The sequence below is a fragment of the Trichechus manatus genome, unplaced genomic scaffold (assembly GCF_000243295.1).
Source record: "Trichechus manatus latirostris isolate Lorelei unplaced genomic scaffold, TriManLat1.0 scaffold00015, whole genome shotgun sequence".
Taxonomy (NCBI): Eukaryota; Metazoa; Chordata; class Mammalia; order Sirenia; family Trichechidae; genus Trichechus; species Trichechus manatus.
Window position 1 is genome coordinate 11,585,505 of NW_004443951.1, and position 25,244 is coordinate 11,610,748.

Sequence of the window (25,244 nt, forward strand, 5' to 3'; positions counted from 1 at the left end):
AGCTGCTCATAGGTGGATGAATTTATGTCTGGATTCTCAATTCTGTTCCATTGGTCTATGTATCTGTTGTTGTACCAGGACCAGACTGTTTTGACTACCGTGATGGTATAATAGGTTCTAAAATCAGTGTGAGGCCTCCCACTTTGTTCTTCAATATCCGCTATTTCTTGAGCACTCAATTATCCATTAACTCATTGAATCTTTATCTCAACCCTATAGGGTAAATGGTATTATTTTAATATCACATATGAGGTATCACCCTTCCCCTTTTGGATATCTCCACTAATCCTTTTAGCTTCATTTCCTCTCACTCTTTTTCTCCCATTCCTTATCCTCTGGCCACACCAGAGTATTTCATGTTCTCCATTCTCACACCTCCAGCTCATGCTGTTCTAACAGCCTGTAATCCCTTCCCTTTGATTCACTACTTGGAAAAACTCTATTCGTCCTTCAAGATGCATTTAAGACCCAGCTCCAGTTCCCCTCCTAGGTGTATAGAGCCAGGTGTATAGAGGGTCAGTCCCAACCTCCTATGTGGGAGATGCTGCCTCTCCCATAGCCCCGTTAGCAAGTTGTATGCTCAAGAACCTCTCAAGAACGGAACCACAATAGGAGAGGAATAAATGTTTGTTGGGTTTGAAATGACATTTTTTGCTGCCAGTTCTTAGAAAATCTTTTCCTTTTCTTTTGTAGCCAAACGAGTGAACGAGGTGATCGTGGGGAGTGACCAGCTCATGGAGATCTGAGTTCTGAAGAAGTCATACTCCTTATTTTGGCCCCCAAAAGATATTGGCTGCCCACCTGTTTGACTCTGTATTTATTTTCCAATAAAAAGAGGGCCTTCCAAAGGCATGTTGGAGACTCATGGAGCAGTCCAAAGCTCCATGTCAGGTGAGCTCCAGGGGTACACAGTGTGTGCTCATGGATCACGGTAAAGACCATCTGGACAAGTGTGTGGAACAGAATAGGACACAATAGCCTGGCTCTTCTCTCTCAAGGTTATCAGGCTGGAGCAGCAGCTGTCCAGTGATAAACCTCCTGAGAGGGAGCTTTCTGACTGACTGGCCGAGCCTGGTCCTTAAAGCATCTCTCACCTAAAAGGACCTGGGAGTACTTTTGTCCCTGACCCATAGGCCTAGCTGCTGGCAGTGCCACTTCTACACATGCTCTTCCCTCTGCAGCTGCTGCGTTTGGGCAGCCTAGCCCCTGAGCCTCAGCCCAGGACTCGCCACCCCCTGCTCTCATACCTGCCACACAGGTCCCAGGCTCTCAGCCCTCTACCATCGCTCCCTAGCCCCCACCGTTCACTCCCTGTCCTCCCCCTCAGTCTCTAGCCGCCTTGTCCAGCTCAACTATTGTCCCTTGGAGACTTTTAAAGCAAGCAAGAGGCAACCCCTGCCTAGCTACCAAGCCTATCCCCACAGGTTTTAGTGGAGGCCAGAGCAGTGAAGGAGAGCCATTGTCTAAGAAGGAAGACCCCTCCCCACCTCCCCTTAGTGAGGTCTGTCCAAACCTGGTAAGGAAGAGCCAGGATCCTGTCTCATGGTTTGATATTTTTTCTGACTCTTCGCCAGCTGCACTCCTTTATTTACTAATTATGCAGCCTCTCCTGCTTCAGATAATTGAGAAATGAGATTTCCATATTTACAGTCCTATCCACCTTCCATCCACCAACCCCCCTCTCAAACACACACACACACTCTGCTCTTGCGCCTCCCTGCACTGATTTTATAACCTGCAGGTGTTTGGTGGAAGATAAAAGTGGCTCCTGGAGTGAGATTTCACCTCCTAGAATTATCAAAGTAAAGGTTTCTCTTGATGTCCTCACTGTGGGTGGCAGTAATTATAAAGAATGATTTGAAATACTGGTTTCTACGTTGCTTCAAAAATCTCAGGGCTCTCAAGTCACTTGCATAATTTGGCCTGATCTTAGTGTTCTCATTGAGCTTGTGAGAGACTAGATGAGCATTTGACCCTGGGGGATCTCCACCCCCACTAGGCTTCTTGGGAACTCTAGCGCTCCACATTCCTCCCACTGGTTAGGACAAGGTTCCTGGAAGTTTAATCAAACAGGAGCTGACACAGCCCAGCTGAAGGGGTTGAAACTATTCTGAGAAGGACAAGAAAGAGTTGTGGTGGTACCCAAGATGGACCAGGCCTTGGCCTTCCTCAGGAACTGAAATTAAATTTGTAGGGCCAGATGATGCTGGGTACAGAGTCCTGGGCTGGGTGGGAGAAGACCTGGCCTCTGGAATGTTGTTGGGCTTTGGCCAAGTCACTATATCTCTGTTTCTGTTCCATCTGCAAAATGGAAAAGTTGGAATGAATGACTTTTAAAGGCCTTCCCCATTCTTAGTTATTATCCCCTTTTTCAGAAAGTCCAAGGCTGGTAGTCCTTGGGGTCTAGGTGGCCCAAGAGGCCAGAAGGCTGCTTCTCGACCTCAGAAAGGGGATAGAGCTTGGTAGGTTTGGAGGGAAGGTGGGGCGGGGAAGGAAAGAATAATGATTAAACTGCTCCACAGCCCTCCTAGACCCCTTCCTAGCCTTTCCCACTGAGCCTTGGGAACCCCTGACAGTGAGGTAGAGGAAAAGCCTCTCTTCTGCCTTCCCCTTGCACAAGCCCATCAGCAGCCCCTGGCACCAAGGAAAAGAGGGAGCTGGAGAAGACAGAACAGGTAAGGGCTCCCCAGGGGAAGGCCTTGCTGAGTTTGGGTCCTAGCTGGGAGTAGCCCCCAGCTCAGGACACTGCTTCTCTTGCCTCCAACAACTTCAGGACTGGCGGAGTGCCCATGATTCTTTGATTTTTCTTCTCATTGCTCTATTTGTCTGCAGAAAGGCAGGGACAGTTTTTGTTTCCTTTTGGCTGCTACAGAGGGCTTAAGTATGTCTGAAATACAGTGAGCAACTGAAAGTCCACTGGCAAGCCACCTCTCCATGAAATAGACACCGGAAGAGCCAGGCTTGCCGGAAGAGTGGATAGGGCCCGTCCTGCCCCTCCTCGTCATGAGAGAGGTGGAGGAGAGGAGGAAGGGTGCTTTCAATGCCAAATTGCGGAGCACTCTGGGGAGGTGTTGAGGAACAGCTTCTGGGAACTTACCAGATAGACAAAATTGGATAGCTACTACTCCAGGAACCCCTTCCCCAGTAACACCTCACACCTGCCTGCTGGCAAGATCTCCCTGAAGCAGTTAGGGGACTGACGGCCTAGACTGCCCTCCAGTTTTTTCCCAAGGCCAGAGACGAAACTTCCTGCGCATTTACCCCGTTACTATTCCCATCCGCCTCCAATTCCCAGTGGAGACAGCCAGGAAATGTCTTTAGCTATAGCACCAAGAGCAATCTAGAGGTCTTACAGCCTAGTTTAGGGGCTGTTTTCTTTCTACTTCTGGAGAATTGCAGGGAGTACACTTTATCCACCCATCTCCACCCTTAATAAAGGGGTACTCTAACCCAGGCCTTTGTATGCTGCTTTGTAAATAGTTAAAATTTGTTGGAGGAGAGGGGGGCGTGCTTGTGGGAGGGACCACCCAGACAGAAGGTCTAGAAAGCTCAGCTCTAATGGAGCCACAGAGGAGGAAAGAGGCTGAGCAGAAGAATACATTCTGCTGGAGGCCAGGGTGGCCTGTCCTCCACCTGAGCTGTCTGCCACCACCCAGGAGGATTGCATCAGGGTCTTTCTGCCATAGACAAATGGGGAGGTGCTGCTTTGGGTCTTAGCCTCTCTCTTTCCCCTACTGTTAAGGTGAAAGGCCATTCTCTGATCTCTGGTTGCAACCTCTAGCACCAAAGACATGATAGGTGCTATTGGCCTGAAGGTGCCTACAGGGAACCAGTAGTCTCCGACTCATGGCAAACCCGTGTGTGCCAGACTAGAACTATGCTCCATAGGGTTCTCAGTGGCTGATTTTTCTGAAGTAGATCTCCCTGTGTTTCTCCCAAGGCATCTCTGGGGAGACTCCAAATCACCAACCTTTTGGTTATCAGCCTAGTGTTTGCACCACCCAGGGACTCCTGCCTATAGGGAAGGGGCGACATTCCAAGGCTCAACTCATAAACATAATGGGTGGGGGTGGGGTGCTGCCCAGGGCCCCTCCCCACATCTCAGGGTCATTGACTCTGGCTGAGGCCCAGATAATGGAGGCCAGCCAAAAGCATGATAAGTGAGAAACCTAGAGGAAGGCCAAGGAGAGGACCTGTCCTGGCTTCTCCACAGATTACCATGTAGACCTTCCACTGAAGCCAAGCTGTTCAGTTTCTTCCATGTATGTCTGTGTGTCCGTGTATGTGTTTACCTCACTTTTCCTGGCATTCTTCCTTAGCCACATATATTATCTAATACTTGTGTCAGTGTCATAGATTATGTGACTTGCCCAAGATCACACAGCCACTATGTGAAGCGTCCAGACCTTAAACCATGTCTTTTAGATTCTGTCATCCTCCCACCTCTTCAATCCAGTTCCTCTCACTTCTGAACACCTCTCATAGGAACTTCCCTCTCCCTTTCTGTTTCCCCCTTCATACTGACTCCCACAGAAGCCTCCTTGTACTGTTCCATTAGGTCTGGGTATGTGTCAGCCTCCTCTTGAGGATGTGAGCTCCTAGAAAGCAGATGCCCTGCAACCCCAGAGCTCAACACAGGGGTAGACACATGAGAGACCCCAAGATATGTTTTTTTCATGAGTCAATAATTAGATATGCTCCTCAGTGATAATGAATTTAATTAGGTTACTTTTCTCCTTTGTTACACTTTGGAGAATATCTCTGGTTTGGGCCCAAAACACATGCCCAGGTACAATGGGAGGAAGTAACAGTGAAACAGAATGTTCTACAGTGAAACAGGTTGCTTACAGGGAGAGAAGAGAAGCCTCTACACCCCTTCGTGTTCCCCGGGGTTTGTGGCCCTAACTTGCCCTGGCTGAGCTCAGCTGCACTCAGGAAATCATTTTGTTAGGGAGAAGAAAGTTCATTTTGGAGCTTGGAGCAGCCAAAGGGCATTAAGCCCTAGGTTGGAGAGGCAGGAACTGCAGACCAATTTCTCCCACCCTAGTCTTTGGACTACAAGGCAAGAGATTTTCTCAGCAGGAAGACCCTGCCCTGGAAGCATCCATAGAAATGCTGGACTTTGCACAACTTAGCAGTGACGGGCTTGTGGTGGAAGCAGAATCCCAAGGCCAAGATGATTATAGATCTGTTTCTCCATGGACCTTCTTATGCCTTGCAGATTCTGGTAAGAAAGGAGATCTCAAGAGCGTTTTTACAGCACAGCAGGTCTACTTGCAGTCCTGATGATACCCAGAGCTGATTCCAAGCCATTCTCTGGCAAACGATATCTCACAGAGAAGAGAGAAAGTGCTATGAATATATCCTGCTTTTAATGTGCATTTACTACTTGACCAACACCACAGTATCATACACATGTTAGGTCTTCCACAAGCATTTTGCAGGATGAATGAACCAATTCAAGTGGCAAACCTGTTAGGTGCCCACCTCCTCAATCTAGAGGCTCCCTTCCCCCAGAACAAATTTTCAGAATGCAGTTTGGTAATGTTGTAGCAAGAACCATCATAGTTTTTGACCCAGCGACCCCACTTCTGGGAATCTGTCCTAAGGACATTCTCCAAATGATACAAAGATTGTAGTAGCATGAAATGTTTATGATGTAATGATAAACAAAAACATCTGGAAGAAATTGGTCAGATATGATAGTTGTGTTAGAGTAATGAATTTATTGGAGATTCCTTTTCTCTTTCCCAACTTCACGTATCAGAATATTGATTTTACCGTCCTCTGCCAGTCAGGGTTTACCAGTCAGGAATCTAGCAGAAACAGCACACTCAGATGAATAATTGAGGAAAATATAATAGAGGGACTATTCCCTCTATTGGAGCCCTGGTGCTGTAGTGGTTAAGAGCTCACACTGCTAACCAAAAGGTCAGCAGTTGAAATCCACCAGCCACTTCTTGGTAACCCTAGGGGGAAGTTGTACTCTGTTCTGTAGGGTTGCTATGAGTCAGCATCAACTCAATGGCAATGAGTTTGGTTTTTGGTTCTTCCTCTATTAGGGAGCCCTGGTGGTGCAGTGGTTAAGCACTCAGCTGCTAAAGGGAAGGTTGGCAGTTTAAACCTATCCAGTGGCTCATAGGAGAAAGACCTGGCCGTCTGCTCCCATAAAGATTACAGCCTAGATCACATAAACAAGAGACTGCATCATCCTGAGACCAGAAGAACTAGATGGCGCCTGGCCACCACCAGTGACATTCCTGACAGGGAACACAATAGAGAGTCCCTGATGGAGCAGGAGAAAGGTGGGGTGCAGAATTCAAATTCTAGTAAAAAGACCAGACTTAATTATCTGACTGAGACTGGAGGAACCCCAGGAAGCGTGGCTCCCAGACTCTGTCAACCCAGAACTAAAATAATTCCCAAGGCCAACTCTTCAGACAAAGATTGGACTGGACTGTGGGACATAAAATGATACTCGTGAAGAGTGTGCTTCTCAGCTCAAGTAGATACATGAGACTAAATGGGCAGTTTCTGAAGGTGAGATGAGAAGGCAGAGGGGTTAGAAGCTGGTTGAATGGACACGGGAAATCGGGTGGAAAGGAGAAGAGTGCTGTCACAGTATAGGGAGAGTTTTAGGGTCACATAATGTATGTATAAATTTTTGTATGAGAGACTAACTTAAATTGTAAACTTTCACTTAAACTACAACAATATAAAAAAAAATATTGCAGCCTAGAAAACTCCATGGGCAGTCTACTCAGTCACATTGGGCCGCTAACCCATTGCCTTCGAGTCGATTCCGACTCATAGCGACCCTATAGGACAGAGTAGAACTGCCCCATAGGGTTTCCAAAGATGTAATCTTTACAGAAGCAGATTGCCACATCTTTTTCCCATGGAGCAGCTGGTGGGATCAAACTTGACAACCTTTCAGTTAGCAGCCGAACATTTAACCACTGCACCACCACGGCTCCTATTAGGCCACTATCGGTCAAAAAATGACTCAACAGTACCTAACAATTCCCTTTATTAGAGGACAGTGGTAGAATTCAGGACAAAAGTGTGCAATCTGCTTCTGTAAATATTATAGCCTTGGAAACCCTATGGGGCAGCTCTGTCCTATAGGGTTGCTATGAGTCAGAATCAACTCTCAGCACACAGCATAACACACTTACTATCTAATGAGAGAGACAGACCTGCAAGCAAATACATAAATTACTGTGTCATAACTGCAGTATCAAGTATATATACAGTGTAATAAGGAGGATTACAGAGTGTTACAGAGAGCATTGGTGGTTCAGTGGTATAATTCTTGCTTCTCATGTGGGAGACCTGGATTTAATTCCCAGCCAATCTGTCTCATCACACTGCCACCTCTTGTCTGTCACTGGAGGCTTGCGTGTTGCTCTGATGCTGACCAGGTTTCAGCAGAGCTTCCAGACTAAGAAGGACTAGGAAGAAAGACCTGGTGATCTACTTCCAAAAATCAGCCAGTGAAAACGCTATAGATCACAGTGGTCTGATCATTGCGATGGTGCAGGGCAGGGTAGCATTCCCTTCAGTTGTGCATGAAGTTGCCATGAGTGGGGGCAGACTCCAAGGCACTTAACAACAAGGAGTATAAAAAAAGAAGCAACTAGCCGCCAGGAGGGAAGCTTGAATCAAGGAAAGCTTCAAAGAGGGAGTAACTGATACAAGTTCAGTTGTGAAAGTTGCCTCCTAGACAGAAAGGCCACAACATGTACAAAAGCAGGAACGCATTGAACATGATGTGTTTAGGAAATTACAGATAGCTCTACAGGGCTGGAATAAACATTGGGGTAGGTGTGAGGGAACTGTGGGAGAGAGAAGGCTGCAGTTAGATCGTGCAGGGCCCTGTGATCCAAGTGGGCTTTGGTCTTTGGAGCTGTGGTATCATCAGATTTGCATTTTAGAGAGATGATTCTGGTCTCAGTGGAGAGAGTGACTTGAAGGGGGCAAGAATCGAGGCAGGAAAGAGTGAAAGGAGAAAAGTCTTCGGGTCTTGGCTGGGTCGGAAAGGAAGTATGGCCCTAACGGAGGCCGACACACCCCCTTTCTCAGCAACAGCCCCTCCTGACTTATACTTGTTCAGCGCCGTGCCTCTCTGGGACCTCTCTCCCTCCTCCTCCCGGAGGGCCCCGCGGGCGGGCGGGCGAGGCCGCGAGGAGAGGCGTGGCCCTGCTTGGGTGGTCTCCCGCCCCGTCCCCCACTGAGGCGCCGTTGCCTAGCAGCGGCTCCGGCCTCGCGGCTCCGGGTAATTTGCTGGCCCCTCAGCCAATAGGAGGGCGCCGCCCCGACCCGTTCCCTTTTTCTGGGCTCCAGCGGCCGCACTCTAGTGCTATCGCCACCTCGAGCCGCGCCGGGCATCCCGGGCCGGTAGCTCCGCTTGACGGCCGACCCGCGGGCTCCACTGTTCCTCTGGCTGCGGGCGACCCTCGGCGCTGTGACCCGGCCGCACCGTCCTGCACGCCGCCCTTTCACCGCAGCCGCTGCACATCGCACCAGCGGGCTCACCGCCGCCCTCACCCACACCGTCGCCTTCGCGGTCCCACTGAGTCCTGACGCCGGGCAGGCGACGCAGAGGGACCACACCAGCCTGTTCACACTATGGGGGCGCCCAGATAATGCGGGTTGGGGGCGCCTGCGCCCCCATCCTCACCAACATGGCTCGGCCGCCGCCCCTCGGGGAGCTGCCCCCCAGCTACGCACCCCCAGATCGAACTTCAGCTCCCCAGGTGAGTGGAGGGGGAAGCCAGGAAGAAGGAAGATTAGGAAGCAGGCCTGGAGACCCCAGGTCTATTACTCGAGCCTCTACAAAATGTGATGTCTGTAAGTCTCGTGTTCACGGGTGCCTGTCTGAGAACAGGTGAGAGAGCTCGTGAGTGCGTATGAGACCGTCTTCTCGGTGTCTGGCCAAACAGAGTTTGAGTGTGTCTGTAGCTTCGCCTCTGTCCACTTGGGAACAGGTAACTGTACATCTGTATCCTACTCTCAGAAAACGGGCCTGTGCCTTTCTCACGTGGCGGGCAGGAGGCTCTAAATCATCAAGTTTGGGCTTGTGTCAGTGTTGGTGCTCCTGAACGGCATCCAGAAATCAAGACGGTAGGGGCAAACTTGTCAAAGGGAGAATGTAGGGAGCAAAGGGAAGGATTTCATGCATTGTTGTAGTGATGCCTGTCTAACCCTTCTCTTTCCATTCATTCCAGACCTTAGCTGGAAGCCTGAAGGCTCCTCTCTGGCTTCGTACTTACTTCCAGGGACTGCTCTTTTCTCTGGGCTGCGGGATCCAGAGACACTCTGGCAAAGTGCTCTTCCTGGGACTGTTGGCCTTTGGGGCCCTGGCGCTGGGTCTCCGTGGGGCCATCATTGAGACAGACCTGGAGCAGCTCTGGGTAGAAGGTGAGATGTGGGCACTGCGTAGCTGGCTTGGGTATGGTGAGCCCAAAACAAGAAAAGGGTAAGAGCTGGCTCCTGAGCCCTAGTAGGTCTGGCCCTGGGTCTGGAGGAGCATCTGCCAGCCAGAGCTTGGGCATCTGGGGGCACCCCTCCCTCCCACATCCATAAATGGACATCTGCAGATGGTGAAATCCTGTGAATAGGTATACAGAATATTTATCTGTGATTATGTGTGTTTATTTAGCAGTTATTATCAATCCTTTATATGTATTTTTGGGAGCACAGCACAGTTTACAGAGGCAACTAAAAACTAAAACAAGACCTATCTTTTAATAGGTTACACTTTAGCAAGGAAAATCAAATCTGTGCCAGGATAACTAGAATAATACAAAGCAGGATGTGATAATGTTGTATAAGAGAAGGTAAGACCAGGAGAATCAGAAAAGTTAGGCCTAGAAGGCGAGGAAACTGAGTAAATCATCTGGCTAGTCCTCCAGGACTGGAGGATTGGAGCCCTGGTGGCAAAGTGGGTAAGAGCTCAGCTGCTAACAAAAAGGTCGGCAGTTCGAATCCACCAGCCACTCCTTGGAAACTCTATGGGGCAGTCCTACTCTGTCCTATAGGATCACTATGAGTTGGTATCGACTGGATGGCAATGGGTTTGGGTTTTTTTTTTTTTTTTTAGTCCTTCAGGGAGAGGGATGACGACTTATTTAGTGGAAAAGCAGCACAGGACCTGAGCTTCGAGGCAACAGCCAGGGTCAGATGGGACCAAAGCCTTACTTCCTAATGGAAGCATTAGATAAGAATAATTCTTGTTAATATTTTCAGCATGACTCTTTCCTGGGGCCTGGCTTCATATGGCAGCCTTTTAACAAAGTTGAATTCCCCTGTCTTCTTCCCTGGGAAATTTGCATTGTGGGCTTCCCCAGACCTCCCCCAGCTCTGGCCCACAACCAAAGGCAGGGCCCAGGTTGGAGGCTCACACCCTTAAGTTATTTCAAATGCTGGCAAATCCTAGGATCCAGAGCAGATGTTTCTTGGAGCCTGCCTGCCTGCCTGTTGGGCTCCCACACCCCATCCCCGCCCTACCCCCAGCCTCTGCAGACTCTCACATACATATACACTCTAGGCCAGCCCTGGGGTCTGCAGCAGATGCTTCTCTGTGCCTGCCTGCCTGCCCCCAGCCCCAGGACACACATGTGCATACATGCACACAGACACCCCCACCCACACCACTGCTGCTTGGGTGGTCCCAAATGACTCTTGGATTTCCTGCCACAATAGAGGTGGCCTCCCTCTCCTTCCTCCTTCCCCATTCCCCAGATCTTCCCCATCTAAACACTGCTGGAACCTTCATGTTTCCTCATCTTCTCTTCTACACTCCAGCACAGGACAGACTAGACTCACCAGATTTTTGCTGTTGTTTTAGGGGAGGGTGGTAGCCAGTTCCTAGGCCTTTCTTTTGTATTTCAGAATATCTTTCTGCCCTGTGTTGGCTAAGGCTGGGAGTGGGGTAAAAGCAATAATCTTGACCTGATATTTTCTCTGTAGCCAGGCTTCTCCCTTCTACCCCCTAATGCCCTAGGCAGTGAGGAGCTAATCAAGGTGAGGACTGAAGGGTATTTGCCATTTTTTGCCATTTTACTAACACACAAAGGGGAGGAAGAAACAGGGCTTTGGCTATCAGAGTTCTGGGCCAAAATTCAGGGTCCTCTTCTGCTTTGCAGTGGTGGACTTGGGATGTGATATGCGGTCTTTCCTGATCCACTTTAAAGCTAAAGGGCTTAAGGGTAGATTGTTTTCTAAAATAAAAATCAGAACGTATAGCCCAATTAGTACTTAAAAGAACAGTGATAGAGACTGTTTGAAATTGGAACTGTCTCTGAAGATATGGAACAGCTAGCCATTCTATTTAGAAGGCAGGGGATGGGCACATATCAGCTGGTGGAACCATCCAGTCAAGGACCCAAGGCAGAAACCTGGGAGTCAGCCTCAATTCTTCCTCTCGCTCACCTAGTTCGTTACTAAAATCATAAATTCTTCCTTCTTAAGCTCTCTCATGGAGTCCCTGGGTGGTGTAAATGGTTAAAACGCTTAGCTGCAAACCAAAAGGTCAGAGGTTCTAGTTCACCAGAGGCGCCTCAGAAGAAAGCCCAGTAATCTACGTCCGAAAAATCAGCCATTGAAAACCCTATGGAGCACAGTTCAACTCATGGCATGGGGTCACCATAAGTCAGAACCGACTCATGACAGCATCTGGTTAAGCTGTCTTATACCAGACCAATCCTCTCCACCAGTTAAGGCCTTTTTCAATCTCTGTCAATATACTCCTGACGGTATTGTTTAGAATGCTTTTAGCCGCATGAAAAAGAAAGGAAGCAAATTGATTCATTATCCTCTATAACAGGAGGATAATAAGAAGTCTGGCAGTAGACAGTTGAGCAGGTCCAGGATGGTTAATTCAGCAACCCAAGGATATCAGCAAGAAGCCAGGTTCTTTCTCTCTTTCCCCTAGGTCATCTTTAGCATGTTGGGCTTTTGTCCTCAGACTTATCACCTTGTCCCAAGGTGGCTGCTGCAGTGGTGGAAAAGGGAAACCATTCCTGTCTTCATCCCTTTGTGAAAGTGAGGAAGAATTTACCAGAAGCCCCACAGCAAACTTCCCATTTAATCTCTCTGGCAAAAATTGTGCAGCATCTTTTGCCTAAATCCTTCCCTTGGCAAAGGCAATGGAATTACCGTGATTGGCTCCTTAGACTAATCAAGTTTCACCCCATGAGGCTGGTGGGGAGGGGAGGGCAGTAGCAGCTGCCCTGAATCTCAAAACCATTCAGAGGATGGCCAACAAAATCTGGGTGAACCAGCTTCCTTAGGCCTTGCCTTCAAATCCGCCTCCACACTGCCTCCTTGTGGTGTGTCTAAATCTGGCCCAGTTAGTCACCTGCTTAGAACCCTTTCACTGCTTTCTTACCAGGACTGTGGCATCTCCTGAATCAAGTCCAAGCTCCTACACACTTTTTGAAAATAAACAAAGACCAGTTGTCCCCAAGTCGATTCTGACACATGGTGACCCCATGTGGGTCAGAGTAGAACTGTGTTCCATAGATTTTTGGAAGTAGATTGCCAGGCCTTTCTGCAGAGGCCCCTCTGGGTAGACTCCAACCTCCAACCTTTCAGTTAGCAACCAAGCACGTTAACCACTGTTTGCTCACCCAGGGACCTGTGCACACATTCTAGGCTGTCTGTGATCGAGCTCTCAGTTGCTTCTCCAGCATTCTCTCTGGCTCCTCCCCGCCTCACTCTTACCAGTCCGGCAGCACTGAGCCTTAGACAGTTCCCTGCACACACTCCGTCCAGAACACCTTTCCCTGACTTTTTCCCCTGACCAACTCCTGTTCATTCATGACTCTGCTCAGCACCAGAGTATATTGTGATGAAAAAATCAGATGAGGTTACTCCTCTTCTCAAAACCTGCCATGGCTCCCTTTCACTCAGATAAAGCCTGAGTACCTACAGTAGGTTACAGGGCCTTACTTGGGAAATTTCTAGACCAAAGATGAGGGACATTTCTGAGGGTCTTGTTACATATTGCTTTTCCCCCAAAATTGTACCAGATTACACTCCAGTGGTGGGTTCGCATGCACTCCTGTAAGCCAGCAGTGGGTGCTATCATTTTTTTATCTTTACCAATTTCATAGATGACAATATATTGTTGTTTTAATTGGCATTTACAGGATTACCTATAAGGTTGAATATTTTTCTATGTTGGTTAGCCAGTTATATCTTCCCTTTTGTAAAGGCACAAAAGTTTCTAACAAATGTTTTGTTTTCTGTGTTTCCTTCCCCAATCTCCAATTTCCTCCCCTCTCACCTACCGTCTTTTCCCCCCCAGTCTATTCTCATTCTTCCATCACGTCATTTCTCTCCCACCAATCACTGAATAGTAACTTCCTACCTGTACCTAATATGTGCCAAGCAACACCCTAAGTACTTCGCCTGCATTGATTCTAATTTTACAGTAACCCACCAAAGTAGGCATTGTCCCCATTTTACAGATGAGGAAATCAAGGCGCAGAGAGACGAAGTAATTTGCTGAAGGCACAGAATAAGTGTTAGAGCCGGGGCTCAAAGCCAGGTCTGTGTGTACAGAGCCTGTGTTTCTTCTTGCCTACACAATACATCCCAGCATGTCTGTTATCGTCATTGTCAGCGAGGTTTATCTGTTTCTCTTCCTCACTTTTTTTCTGTGAGGATTCCTTATTCTCTTTGAATTTGTATTTTAAATTCTCAGTGTTTCTTTCTCTTGCTTCCTTATTAAATTTATCTGGGTTCCTTCCTTCTCCCATGCTTCCTTCCCCTCGGGAAACCCACTTACTGTGGGGAGTTTATCTCTGCTTTCCCCTCCTTTCCCTCCACAGCAGCCTCTGGCCTAGGACTGGTGAAATGATCACTGCAGTAAAGACTGGGGAAGGAGTGTGTGGACAGGGAAGGAAGAAAAAGAGTAGATGGGATTTGACAATAGAGGTGGACCAAATGGCTGTGTGAGGCAATATTCATGAGGGGAGGGCCAGGAATGTGACTTGGGTTGGAGGAGGAGTGAGAATATGGGCAAATCTGGGTTGGGAGGGTTACCAAGGGTTTGGGGCTCTCATGAGTGAGATTATGCTGGTTTGAGAAAAACACTAGGGGTTGGGGAGCATGATGATCCAGGATGGGGCCAGAGTCTTGGAGAAGCGGTTCATGTGGGTGCCAGAGGGTGGCAGTGACCAACAGGAAGAGGCCTCCAGAGAGATGGGAGCAGACTGGGTCTGAGACCAGACCACAAAGACTTAAGGGGTGGGTTTGCCTCTGGCCCTCGCCCTCCTCCAAGTCATAGTCAGGTCTTACCTTCACAGTGTCCCACATCCACCAGGCCCCAGTTACAGAGCATGAGTTCGTGGCCTACATAAGGCAGAACTTGAGGGACTCTAAGATAAAGGAGACTAAGGCAGGCCTAGCACTGGGCCTCCTCATTGTCTGGGCAGTGAGGCTGGTGAAAGGAACTTATCTGGAACCCTTCTTCCCCTTGGCCCACTTTGATTTCACCTCTGCCGGGGTAAGTGAGCTTATTCTCTGTACTTCTTGACTGAGTGAAGCAGTATACTGACAGCATCACAACTGACAGGCTGTCAGACCTCCCCCTTGCCAGTGCCACACAGGGCCCATTATGACAGGCACTCCCATCCCTACCCTCTTTCCAGAACAGTTTGAAAAATAGTTATGTGGCTATAAATCACTGGTTGGGGCAGCCTGAACTAGGAACCAGCCTAAGCCCTAGACATAGTCTTTTAGGAAACCCTCCCAGTGGCAGCCTCCATATTGGCCCATTTCCGCCTTCTTGTCCTCCCACCAGACCATAGAGGGCCTGAGTGAGGGCTCCCTTACCAGGACACCCCCATAACCCCAGCCCTGCCCAGCTCATGCTGATCTCTCATTTTTAAGTTCTGTGCCCCAAACCTAGCCAACCAGGTTCATGCTTAAATCCTCAGCCCACAAAAGAGGACCATAGAGCTACACAGCTGGGGCCTCTCCCCTTCTTCCCTGGCTAAGCTCCAGATTCTGAACAGAGGGGCAGGGACTTGGGGAGTCCAGCCTTGTCTGTGACAGGGCCAGCAGAGAGAAGGCAGGGGCTCCTCTTAGCAGCTTGTCCCACTTGTCCTGGGAGGCCTCAGTGAGTGGACATTCCATCTCCCCCAGAGCTCTGATCCACTGAGGTGCCTTCCCCACAGCCCTCTCTCCTGTCTCTGGCAGTGGGCAGCAGGGTGAGCCAGGAGCTGCACTACACCAAGGAGAAGCTGGGGGAGGAGGCTGCGTACACCTCCCAGATGCTGATACAGACTGCGCGCCAGGAGGGGGAGAATGTCCTCACGCCAGAGGCGCTCGGCCTCCACCTCCAGGCAGCCCTCATAGCCAGCAAAGTGCAAGTCTCACTCTATGGAAAGTGAGTGGCAGAGCCTCTGCAGCTGGGGGTGAGGGGTGCTCTGGCAAGGCTGCAGTGAGAATCCCCCTCTTCTGCTGATCCCCTGTGCCCCTGGCTGTTCCAGGTCCTGGGATTTAAACAAAATCTGCTACAAGTCAGGAATTCCCCTCATTGAAAATGGAATGATTGAGCGAGTGAGTATCCTGAGCTGTCCCCTGAGACAGGGTAGAGGTGGAACCCTCTCTCCAGTGAGGGAGGGCTCAGAGAGGCTCTGGGAGGCTAAGGGGTGCTGCGGGGGGAGGGTGTTACAGAGAGCATCCTACAAAGGTTGCAGGGAAGGGAACCCAGAGGCAGGACTGATGTGTCCTGGGGTATCCCTGACAGATGATCGAGAAGCTGTTTCCGTGCGTGATCCTCACCCCCCTTGACTGCTTCTGGGAGGGAGCCAAGCTCCAAGGGGGCTCTGCCTACCTACCGTGAGTGCTGCCACAGCCGCTCCTGGGGCCCTGCTTCGGCTCCTGTGCGGGATTTACCTGGCAGAGAGGGTGGGAGTAAGGTGATGCTCCAAACCATCCAGATTCCTAATTCCCTCCCAGGCCAGGATCAGAGCATTGGCCCACCCAAGACTCTGTCCACTTCCCCGCTTTCCACACTCCCAGGATTTAGACAACACACGGAGATCCGTAAGATCTGAGAAAGAGATTCTGTGGAGAAAGTTAGCTAGGTATCAGCTAAACTATCGCCCAGGCCAGAAAGAAAACCTGTTATAGGTTATGTATTAGAACCAAGGGTAGATGGCTTGGGAAGAGACTCAGGGGCTTTTCTGGGCCCTTTCTGTGTACTAAGCACTGTCTGTCCTGACGCCTATCTCAGCCCGTGTCCATCCACAGCTCACAGCATCAACCTAGTGGGCGGGTACAGCCTGGGAGTTCTGGGGCGCTGAGACAAATGAACAGATAGAAGGAGGTGGGGTATGGCATGGGTCCTCACAGCAGCAGTGCGAAGGATAGAAATTGAGCCCTGATCCTCACCCACCCTGGGCTCTCCCCCTAGGGGCCACCCCGATATCCAGTGGACCAATCTGGATCCAGAGCAGCTGCTAGAGGAGCTGGGCCCCTTTGCCTCCCTTGAGAGCTTCCGGGAGCTGCTAGACAAGGCGCAGGTGGGCCAGGCCTATGTGGGGCGGCCCTGCCTGCACCCTGATGACCTCCACTGCCCACCTAGTGCCCCTAACCATCACAGCAGGCAGGTGGGTTCCAGCCCAGCTCGGCCAGGGAGGGGCTGTTTTCTTTCCTTTACCCTCCTCATATGTTCCTCTGTTCTGGAGAAGAGTGGGTTGTTATCTGTGCTCTGCCCCCCGTTTCCTGGACATTGTTACCCTGCCCCAGGTACCAGACACCTACAATGTTCCATTTCCACTCAGTGCTGCTAAGGAAACTTTGAGTTCCAGACAACGCTGGACTTTATCACAATAAACTTGTACAGGGAAACTACAAATTAGCTAAGCACTAATGTCGTACCTAATTTCCCAAGTGTCCATGTGGCCCTTTGATCGTGGTAACCTTCCTTAAAACCCACCAAAGTTATGCCAGCGCCTCCCAACAGCCTATTTCTAATTTCCAGGCCTCTGCGCCCTCTTGTGGCCAACTGTTTACAAGACACTAGCTGGTCCCAGAGTAGACAAGAGGCTCAGAATGGTTATCTACCCTTTAGGCTCCGGGGTTCTGTGGCAGAAATGGTTCCCGGAGGTGTAAGCCCGGGGACCCCTGTTATCCACAGCCAGGGCCTTGAATAATAGACCCCTTTACCTCCCCTTTCCAGGCTCCCAACGTGGCTCAGGAGCTGAGCGGGGGCTGCCACGGCTTCTCCCACAAGTTCATGCGCTGGCAGGAGGAATTGCTGCTGGGGGGCATGGCCAGAGACCCCCAAGGACAGCTGCTGAGGTAGGACCGCCCTTGGGAGTTGGTGAGGAGACTCAGTCATGGGAATCCACACTCAGGTACCAGGCAACTCTGGCAGAAGCCCCCTGTACCCCCACCCCCATGATGGGGCCAGCTCTGACCCCTAGTTCCTTGCACCCTCACCAGGGCAGAGGCCCTGCAGAGCACCTTCCTGCTGATGAGTCCCCGCCAGCTGTATGAGCACTTCCGGGGTGACTACCAGACGCACGACATTGGCTGGAGCGAGGAGCAGGCCAGCACTGTGCTGCAGGCCTGGCAGCGGCGCTTTGTGCAGGTCAGTGTGGACACGGCCCAGGGGCTGCCCTGAGGCCACTCCTCCTCCACCTGCTCAAACCCACCCTGTCTCTCCAGCTGGCTCAGGAGGCCCTGCCGGAGAACACGACCCAGCAGATCCATGCCTTCTCCTCCACCACCCTGGATGACATCTTGCATGCCTTCTCTGAAGTCAGTGCTGCCCGTGTGGTGGGAGGCTATCTGCTCATGGTGGGTCCTGCCCCTGGCACCTTACCCCCACCTTCACCAGTGCCCACACTGGGAACCCCTGTCCAAGATGTGCCCTGTCTCCCACAGCTGGCGTATGCCTGCGTGACAATGCTGCGGTGGGACTGTGCCCAGTCCCAGGGTGCCGTGGGCCTGGCCGGGGTGCTGCTGGTGGCCCTGGCCGTGGCCTCAGGCCTCGGGCTCTGCGCGCTGCTCGGCCTTGCCTTCAATGCTGCCACCACCCAGGTACACCAGGGCCACAGGGCAGACTTGGGTGCTGACAGCCTAGACTGCACAGTCCCTCCAGCTGCCCACCCCTCTACCCCTTCAGGTGCTACCCTTCTTGGCGCTGGGCATCGGTGTGGATGACATATTCCTGCTGGCACATGCCTTCACGGAGGCTTCACCTGGCACCCCTCTCCAGGTGAGTCCTCATCCTCCAGCCTGTGCTCATGAGCCAGCTCAGCAGAGTGGTTAAGAGCCTCATGGCTCAAGTGACATTGGACTGGTACCTAACCTTTCTGTGCCTCAGTTTCCTCATCTGTAAAAGGGGATAATAACAGTGTTTGTGTCAGAAGGGTTGTTGTGTGTGTTCAGTGAGACAACGCAGGACAAGTGCTTAGAACAGTGCGTGACGCATACTTGATAATAAATGTTTGCTGCTGTGTTAGTATTGTGTCACCTCTACCACCCCAAGTTCCTGAGCCTCTGCATGACCCTACCTTAAAGACCCATGGCCTCCGCGCCCCTGTAACTGGAGGGCACGTCCCTGCCCCCCGCCCCATCCTGCAGGAGCGCACGGGCAAATGTCTGCAACGCACGGGCACCAGCGTCACACTCACGTCTATCAATAACATGGTTGCCTTCTTCATGGCGGCCCTAGTGCCCATCCCTGCATTGCGGGCCTTCTCCCTGCAGGTGAGGCCTCACAAATGGGCCTGGGCTTAGGGTGGGCTTGGCACTGTGCAGGCTTCATCCAGCCTTTGTGCCCCTCCTGTCCACCCCCAGGCAGCCATAGTGGTTGGCTGCAACTTTGCAGCCGTGATGCTTGTCTTCCCAGCCATCCTCAGCCTGGACCTGCACCGGCGCCACTGCCAGCGCCTTGATGTGCTCTGCTGCTTTCCTAGGTACTGTCCCCACAGCCCCCACCCCAGCCAGGTCTTCTTGACCCCCTCCCAGCCTGACCCCTGACCCACTCCCAGCCTGTCCCCTACCAGCATTTCAAGGCATGAGTGTGTCATCCCATCTCTGCCTCTTCCAGCCCCTGCTCTGCTCGAGTGATTCAGATTCTACCCCAGGAGCTGGGAGACAGGACAGTCCCAGTGGGCATTGCCCACCTGACTGCCACGGTTCAAGCCTTTACCCACTGTGATGCAAGCAGCCAGCATATGGTCACCATCCTGCCTCCTCAAGCCCACCTGGCACCCCCACCTTCTGACCCACTGGGCTCTGAGCTCTTCAGCCCAGGAGGGTCCACACGGGACCTTCTAGGCCAGGAGGAGGGGACAAGGCAGAAGGTGGCCTGCAGGTCCCTGCCCTGTGCCCACTGGAATCTTGCCCACTTCGCCCGCTATCAGTTTGCACCCTTGCTGCTCCAATTACACACCAAGGTAAGACTTCAGGCCTGGGGAGGGGATGGGATGGGGCTGGGTAGAGGCTTGAGTGTCTCTGGGCCCCAAGGAGGGCAGAGGACCTGGCCCACCACCAGAGGGCTGCATGGCCTCCTTAGGCCTCCAGCTTAGCTGCCATTTCCCACAGGCCCTGGTGCTGGTGCTCTTTGGGGCTCTTCTGGGCCTGAGCCTCTACGGAGCAACCTTGGTGCAGGATGGCCTGGCCCTGACCGATGTGGTGCCTCGGGGCACCAAGGAACATGCCTTCCTGAGCGCCCAGCTCAGGTACTTCTCCCTGTATGAGGTGGCCCTGGTGACCCAGGGTGGCTTCGACTACGCCCACTCCCAACGCGCCCTCTTTGATCTACACCAGCACTTCAGTTCCCTCAAGGCCGTGCTGCCCCCGCCAGCCACCCAGGCACCCCGCACCTGGCTGCACTATTACCGCAACTGGCTAGAGGGTGAGAGGCGAGAGGACCGCAGGGAGGGGTGCTGCAGGGAGAAGTCGCCAGGTCCACAGGCTGACCATCCCCTCTGCTTTGCTCCCCCAGGAATCCAGGCTGCGTTTGACCAGGACTGGGCTTCTGGGCGCATTACCCGCCACTCCTACCGCAATGGCTCAGAGGATGGGGCCCTGGCCTACAAGCTACTCATCCAGACCGGGGATGCCCAAGAGCCCCTGGATTTCAGCCAGGTTGGGAGAGGGCTGGAAGGGCCAGGGAGCCCAGCGAGGCGCTAGGCCTCACAAACCAGGCTGCTGGGGCCTGCACCCGCCTTCAGTCCTCTCTGCCTCTGCAGCTGACCACAAGGAAGCTAGTGGACAAGGAGGGCCTGATTCCCCCGGAGCTCTTCTACGTGGGGCTGACTGTGTGGGTTAGCAGTGACCCCCTGGGTCTGGCAGCCTCACAGGCCAACTTCTACCCGCCACCCCCTGAATGGCTGCATGACAAGTACGACACCACCGGGGAGAACTTTCGCAGTGAGTCCTTGGGGCACCCAGTGAGAGCCTCGGCCCCAGCCCATACAGGCCCCTGCCCTGCTCGGCCACCTATGCTCACTGCCACCCGTCTCGCCCTGCTTTCCCCTCCCCTCCACAGTCCCGGCGGCCCAGCCCCTGGAGTTTGCCCAGTTCCCCTTCCTGCTACGCGGCCTCCAGAAGACAGCAGACTTTGTGGAGGCCATTGAGGGGGCCCGGGCAGCATGCGCAGAGGCAAGCCGGGCTGGGGTGCGCGCCTACCCCAGCGGCTCCCCCTTCCTCTTCTGGGAGCAGTATCTGGGCCTCCGGCGCTGCTTCCTGCTGGCCGTCTGCATCCTGCTGGTGTGCACTTTCCTTGTCTGTGCCCTGCTGCTGCTCAACCCCTGGATGGCTGGCCTCATAGTGAGTACTTACAGGATGGGTCAGAGACCCAGTGGTCCTCCGTCCTCCCTCCTCCCAGGAGCCCTGGCTGAGCCCTGCCCTCCCCAGGTGCTGGTGCTGGCCATGATGACTGTGGAGCTCTTTGGCATCATGGGTTTCCTGGGCATCAAGCTGAGCGCCATCCCCGTGGTGATACTCGTGGCCTCTGTAGGCATCGGCGTGGAGTTCACGGTCCACGTGGCCCTGGTGAGCACAGGCCCCCAGGGGAGGGGGAGGTCAGCTCTTTCAGTTTCCAACAGGTATTTATCAAGCATCTACTATACGCAAGGGATTCCTAAGGATTGGGGCTCTAATAGCAATACGGTGTTTATTTTCAAGGAGTTTATATTCTAGGAGCTAGAGATAGGTAACAAACAAGTAAACAAGTAAATAAGCAGCCATTTCAGTATAGAGAAGGGGTCAAAGACCTGACTGGAATCGGCCGAGGACGGGAAGAGAGGTGGGAACGTGGGAACCAACAGTTCTCTTGAATGGTTCTGCTGTGCAGGGGATCAGAGAAAGGGGGTGGTAGCTGGATGGCAATGTGGGCTTGAAGGAGGATTTTACAGACGGAGATCCTAGAACTGAAGAAGGCGCTAGCCTCACTCTCCTAAGGCTTCATGCTTTCTGGCAGAGGCAGGAGTGGGAGGTGGGGGTGGGCACCACAGACCAGCCAGAAGACCCAACACACACCTGGCCACACCCCATAAATAGCTCCCTTGGGGAATAAAAACACAGCATGTAGAAAAGCACAAAGAACTAGAAATCCTCTCAAATACTACCCTGAGAAGTAACTATTATCACTTTGGTAATCATCCTTCTAGACCAGGGCTTGGCAAACTTTTTCCATAAAGCGCTTCGTGGGTTTTAAGGTCTTTGTCTTGGCTCTGCCTCGACTCTACCATTATAGCACAAAAGCAGCCGTAGACAGTAGGTAAACGAATGGGTGTGGCTGTGTTTCAACAAAATTTTATTTGTAAAAACACGTGGCAGGCTATAGTTTACGAACCCCCCTTCTTGACATCTCTCTGTGTCTGAGCTTACCAAACACGTCTATACAGTGTTACCTAAACGGGTTCATGCCTGCTTCCTGGACAGTTGCCACAAACTCAGTTCACCTGGCCCTTAGATCCTTCTGTGGGCCAAGGAGGCACTGGGGACGGAGGAGTAGAAGTTGGGGACATGGATAAGCTGGCCAGGGGCATGCAGGACCCCAGGTTGGCAGAGGAGCAGCCCTAGGTCTACTTTGTTCCTCCAGGGCTTCCTGACCACCCAGGGGAGCCAAAACCTGCGGGCCGCCCGGGCCCTGGAGCACACGTTTGCCCCCGTGACCGATGGGGCCGTCTCCACGTTGCTGGGTCTGCTCATGCTTGCTGGCTCCAGCTTTGACTTCATCGTAAGGTAGGGGAGGGCGCAGGGCAAGGAGGCAGGGCCTGCGGGTTTTGGCACAGGGCCCGCCCAGGCTGACCAGCCCACTCCACCCAGGTACTTCTTCGTGGTGCTGACGGTCCTCACACTCCTGGGCCTCCTCCATGGGCTCGTGCTGCTGCCTGTGCTGCTGTCCATCCTGGGTCCCCCGCCAGAGGTGACCACACCCTCCCTCCATTCCCAGCCCCGGGCATGGGGTGGGGACAGGCAAGGGAAGGGACAGAGCCAGGACAGAATGCCCTCAGTGGCTGGCAGACAGGGCTCAGCTCACAAGGACCCTTCCCATCTGAAGATGGCAGCCTCCTCCTTTTCCCAGACACCCTGTCCTGCCCCTCAGCCCTCCTGGTTTCTGCATGGAACCCCCCTCAGCCTTTCAGGGCTGCAAGCAAGGAGCAGGGTTTGCCCCAGACCTGACACCCTGAACCTTGTCAGCTCTGGTATCCTGCCGGAGACCAACAAGGGCCCCAGTTTCCCAACAGTCATGGTGATGGGGAGGGGTGAGGTTCCAGGGAGGTGCCAAAGGAGGGTTGTGGCCCCAGGAGCCTCTGGGCTCACTTGGCTGGTGTCTCCCTCCAGGTGGTACAGATCTACAAGGAGAGCCCAGAGATTCTGAGCCCCACAGCTCCACAAGGAGGGCTCAGGTGGGGCGCATCTCCCACCCTGCCCCAGAGCTTTGCCAGAGTGACTACCTCCATGACCGTGGCCCTGCACCCGCCCCCACTGCCTGGTGCCTACATCCACCCAGCCTCGGAGGAGCCTGCTTGGTCCTCTGCTGCCACCCCAGCTGCCTATGTCCCCGACAACCTCAGTTCTAGGGGACTGTGTACAGATACTGAGTGAAAGGGCAGCTGAAGCCTGGAGACCTTGCTTGGGCCACATGAAGTCCCTGGGAAGCAATGGCTGGGGTATTGAATTCAGGATGGACCTCTGAGGGGTCCTGCTGCTGCTGCTGTCTGCATCCCCTCCTCTGACTCAGCCATCACAGACCTCCTTGGTACCCATGCAAAACTGACACCCCAGGCTGTGAGCAGCCCTGCATGTCCCAGGGCCTGTGTGTGCAAATGCGTCTGCCTCTGCCTGGGGTTGAAAGCCTGGATGTGAGCGGATGTGAGCATGTGTGGAAGAAGTGCCTGGGCCTGTGTCACGGGGGGGGGGGGGGGGAAGAGGGGGGGGGGGGGGGGGGAATATTAAATAGGCAATAGACAAAAAAGGTGGGGGGGGGGGGGGGGTTGAAAGGCATGTTGTCCCCTCTCCCCACCCCCACTGCCTCCACTGCTGCCCTCACTGCTGCCCTCCAAGCAGACCAAGCCTAAGGGGCCCTCTAGCACCCTGGGCCAGTCGCAGCCCCCCACTGCTTGGTGACCCACCAGGTAGGCTCTGTGTATCCCTGTCTACCTTCTATCATAGAAATTATTTATATGAAGAGGTTTATTTTTGTAGTTTGTATAGGTGTTAGCTATGCTGAAAGTTTTATATTTAAAGAGTAAAATATATTCTATATGAACTCATCTCAAATGACTTCAGTGCTCTTCTTCCCGGCAGAGTTGGGAGGTTGCAGTTGGTGCTTAGATATTGGAGGTGGCTTTTGGGGCATCAGGGCCTGAGGTCCTGGGGCTTCCCTGGTCCATGGTGGGAAAAGATCCAAGTTCTGGATTTTAGTTGCATAACTTTGGTCTGTTTATTCACCTAGCAAGTGAAGATGATGCTCAGCAATCCTCTGTTGGTCATATACTTGGTAACAGGATGTGGGTTAGTGCTTAGTGTACAAAAATGATACAAACTTTTTTGGTCTCAAACCCTGCTGTGTGACTCAGAGCCATCATGATCCAGCCCTACTCACCTCTGCAGATTCATCTCCCACCTCCCTGTTTCAGCAGCAGAGGGGAGCAAAGCCAGACTGGAACGGTGGGTGGTAGAAGTAGACAGGGATGGGGACAGCAGGGTCTGGGAAGATCATTTAGGTTTGTGGATAGAAGGAAAGGAGCCAGGGCCCACAGGAACCTGTGGGGTCCCAGAAGCATCTTTGGCCAAACACCCAGGAATGAGGGAGGGGACCAGTACCAGTTGTCAATTCCAACTCATGGTGACCCCACATGTGTCTGAGTAGAACTGTGTTCCATAGAGTTTTCAGTGGCTGGTTTTTTAGAAGTAGATCACCAGGCCTTTCTTCCCAGGTGCATCTGGATGGGATCAAGCAAACCCCCAAACTTTAAGTTAGCGAGCACAGTAACCATGTGCACTAACCAACCAAAATCAAATCTGTTGCCATGGAGTAGATTCCAATTCATGGAAACCCCATGTGTTGCAGGGTAGAACTGCTCCAGAGGGTTTTCTCGGCTATAATCTTTACGGAAGCAGATTGCCAGGCCTTTCTTCTGCAACGCTGCCATGTGTGTTTGAATTACCACCCTTTTAAATTAACAGATGAGCGCAAACCATTTGCACCATCCAGGGACTCCCTAAACAGAGAAACTGCCCAGAAATTGAGATATTGCAAGCAACCAATGAGGGCTCTGGATTCTAACTGTGAAAGCTGAACAGCCCCCTTGTACAAAGGCCTAGAAGAGTCTGGCCACACCCGTGGGCTAGAGAACAGGGCCTCTCCCAATAGGGTGGGGAAATCTTTTATCATCCTTGCGCACCTGTCCCTTGGTTCAGTCTCAGCTGACACGTTAACACCCTTGGTTCCAGCTACCTACTCAACAAGAATGATCTCACTGCCCTCTCACCCCAACCCATCTCCAGGGGCCAGAATCTGTTCCCCAGCCAAAAGCCAGAAAGAAAATTATGTTCTGACTAAAAGTTAAGGAAAAAAACAAAATGAAAATTTAAAAACTTGCTGTAGCTAAATCGACACTAAAGTTGTCTAGAAAAAGAGGAGGAAGCAGGTGGTTGCCTTGTAACCTAGAGAAGGGGGTGAATTCAGCACTACCCAAAGGATAGAGACTGAATTGGGGTCCCTTAGTGTTTTGGTTGGAGCCCAGGTG

At 52.2% G+C, this 25,244-nt stretch overlaps 2 protein-coding genes across 2 annotated transcripts in view; both read left to right on the forward strand.

The window, feature by feature from the left end:
- EIF2B3 (eukaryotic translation initiation factor 2B subunit gamma) overlaps positions 1-835 on the forward strand; it is a 147,664-nt gene extending 146,829 nt beyond the window's left edge. The window contains exon 12 of the mRNA XM_004371808.2: positions 694-835. Coding sequence (XP_004371865.1) covers positions 694-746 — 53 coding nt within the window. The 3' untranslated portion in view covers positions 747-835. The remainder of the gene's footprint in view (positions 1-693) is intronic.
- A 7,852-nt stretch (positions 836-8,687) lies between these two features.
- Positions 8,688-23,097, forward strand: PTCH2 (patched 2). The gene is made up of 22 exons (XM_004372059.1): positions 8,688-8,759; positions 9,231-9,423; positions 15,214-15,403; positions 15,507-15,576; positions 15,767-15,858; positions 16,436-16,631; positions 17,204-17,325; positions 17,470-17,617; positions 17,695-17,826; positions 17,914-18,069; positions 18,155-18,247; positions 18,616-18,741; positions 18,832-18,950; positions 19,085-19,433; positions 19,582-19,894; positions 19,985-20,127; positions 20,232-20,412; positions 20,531-20,811; positions 20,899-21,036; positions 22,088-22,230; positions 22,315-22,414; positions 22,834-23,097. The coding sequence occupies exons 1-22, from the start codon at positions 8,688-8,690 to the stop codon at positions 23,095-23,097; spliced, it is 3,621 nt and encodes a 1,206-aa protein (XP_004372116.1).
- Positions 23,098-25,244: the final 2,147 nt, after the last annotated feature.

Bases quoted from the DNA above. Each gene is read 5' to 3' on its own strand.
- PTCH2 (XM_004372059.1), top strand. From the start codon at position 8,688: ATGGCTCGGCCGCCGCCCCTCGGGGAGCTGCCCCCCAGCTACGCACCC. The intron at 17,618-17,694 runs GTCAGTGTGGAC...CTGTCTCTCCAG, and splicing joins GGCAGCGGCGCTTTGTGCAG to CTGGCTCAGGAGGCCCTGCC. The intron at 22,415-22,833 runs GTGACCACACCC...GTCTCCCTCCAG, and splicing joins TCCTGGGTCCCCCGCCAGAG to GTGGTACAGATCTACAAGGA.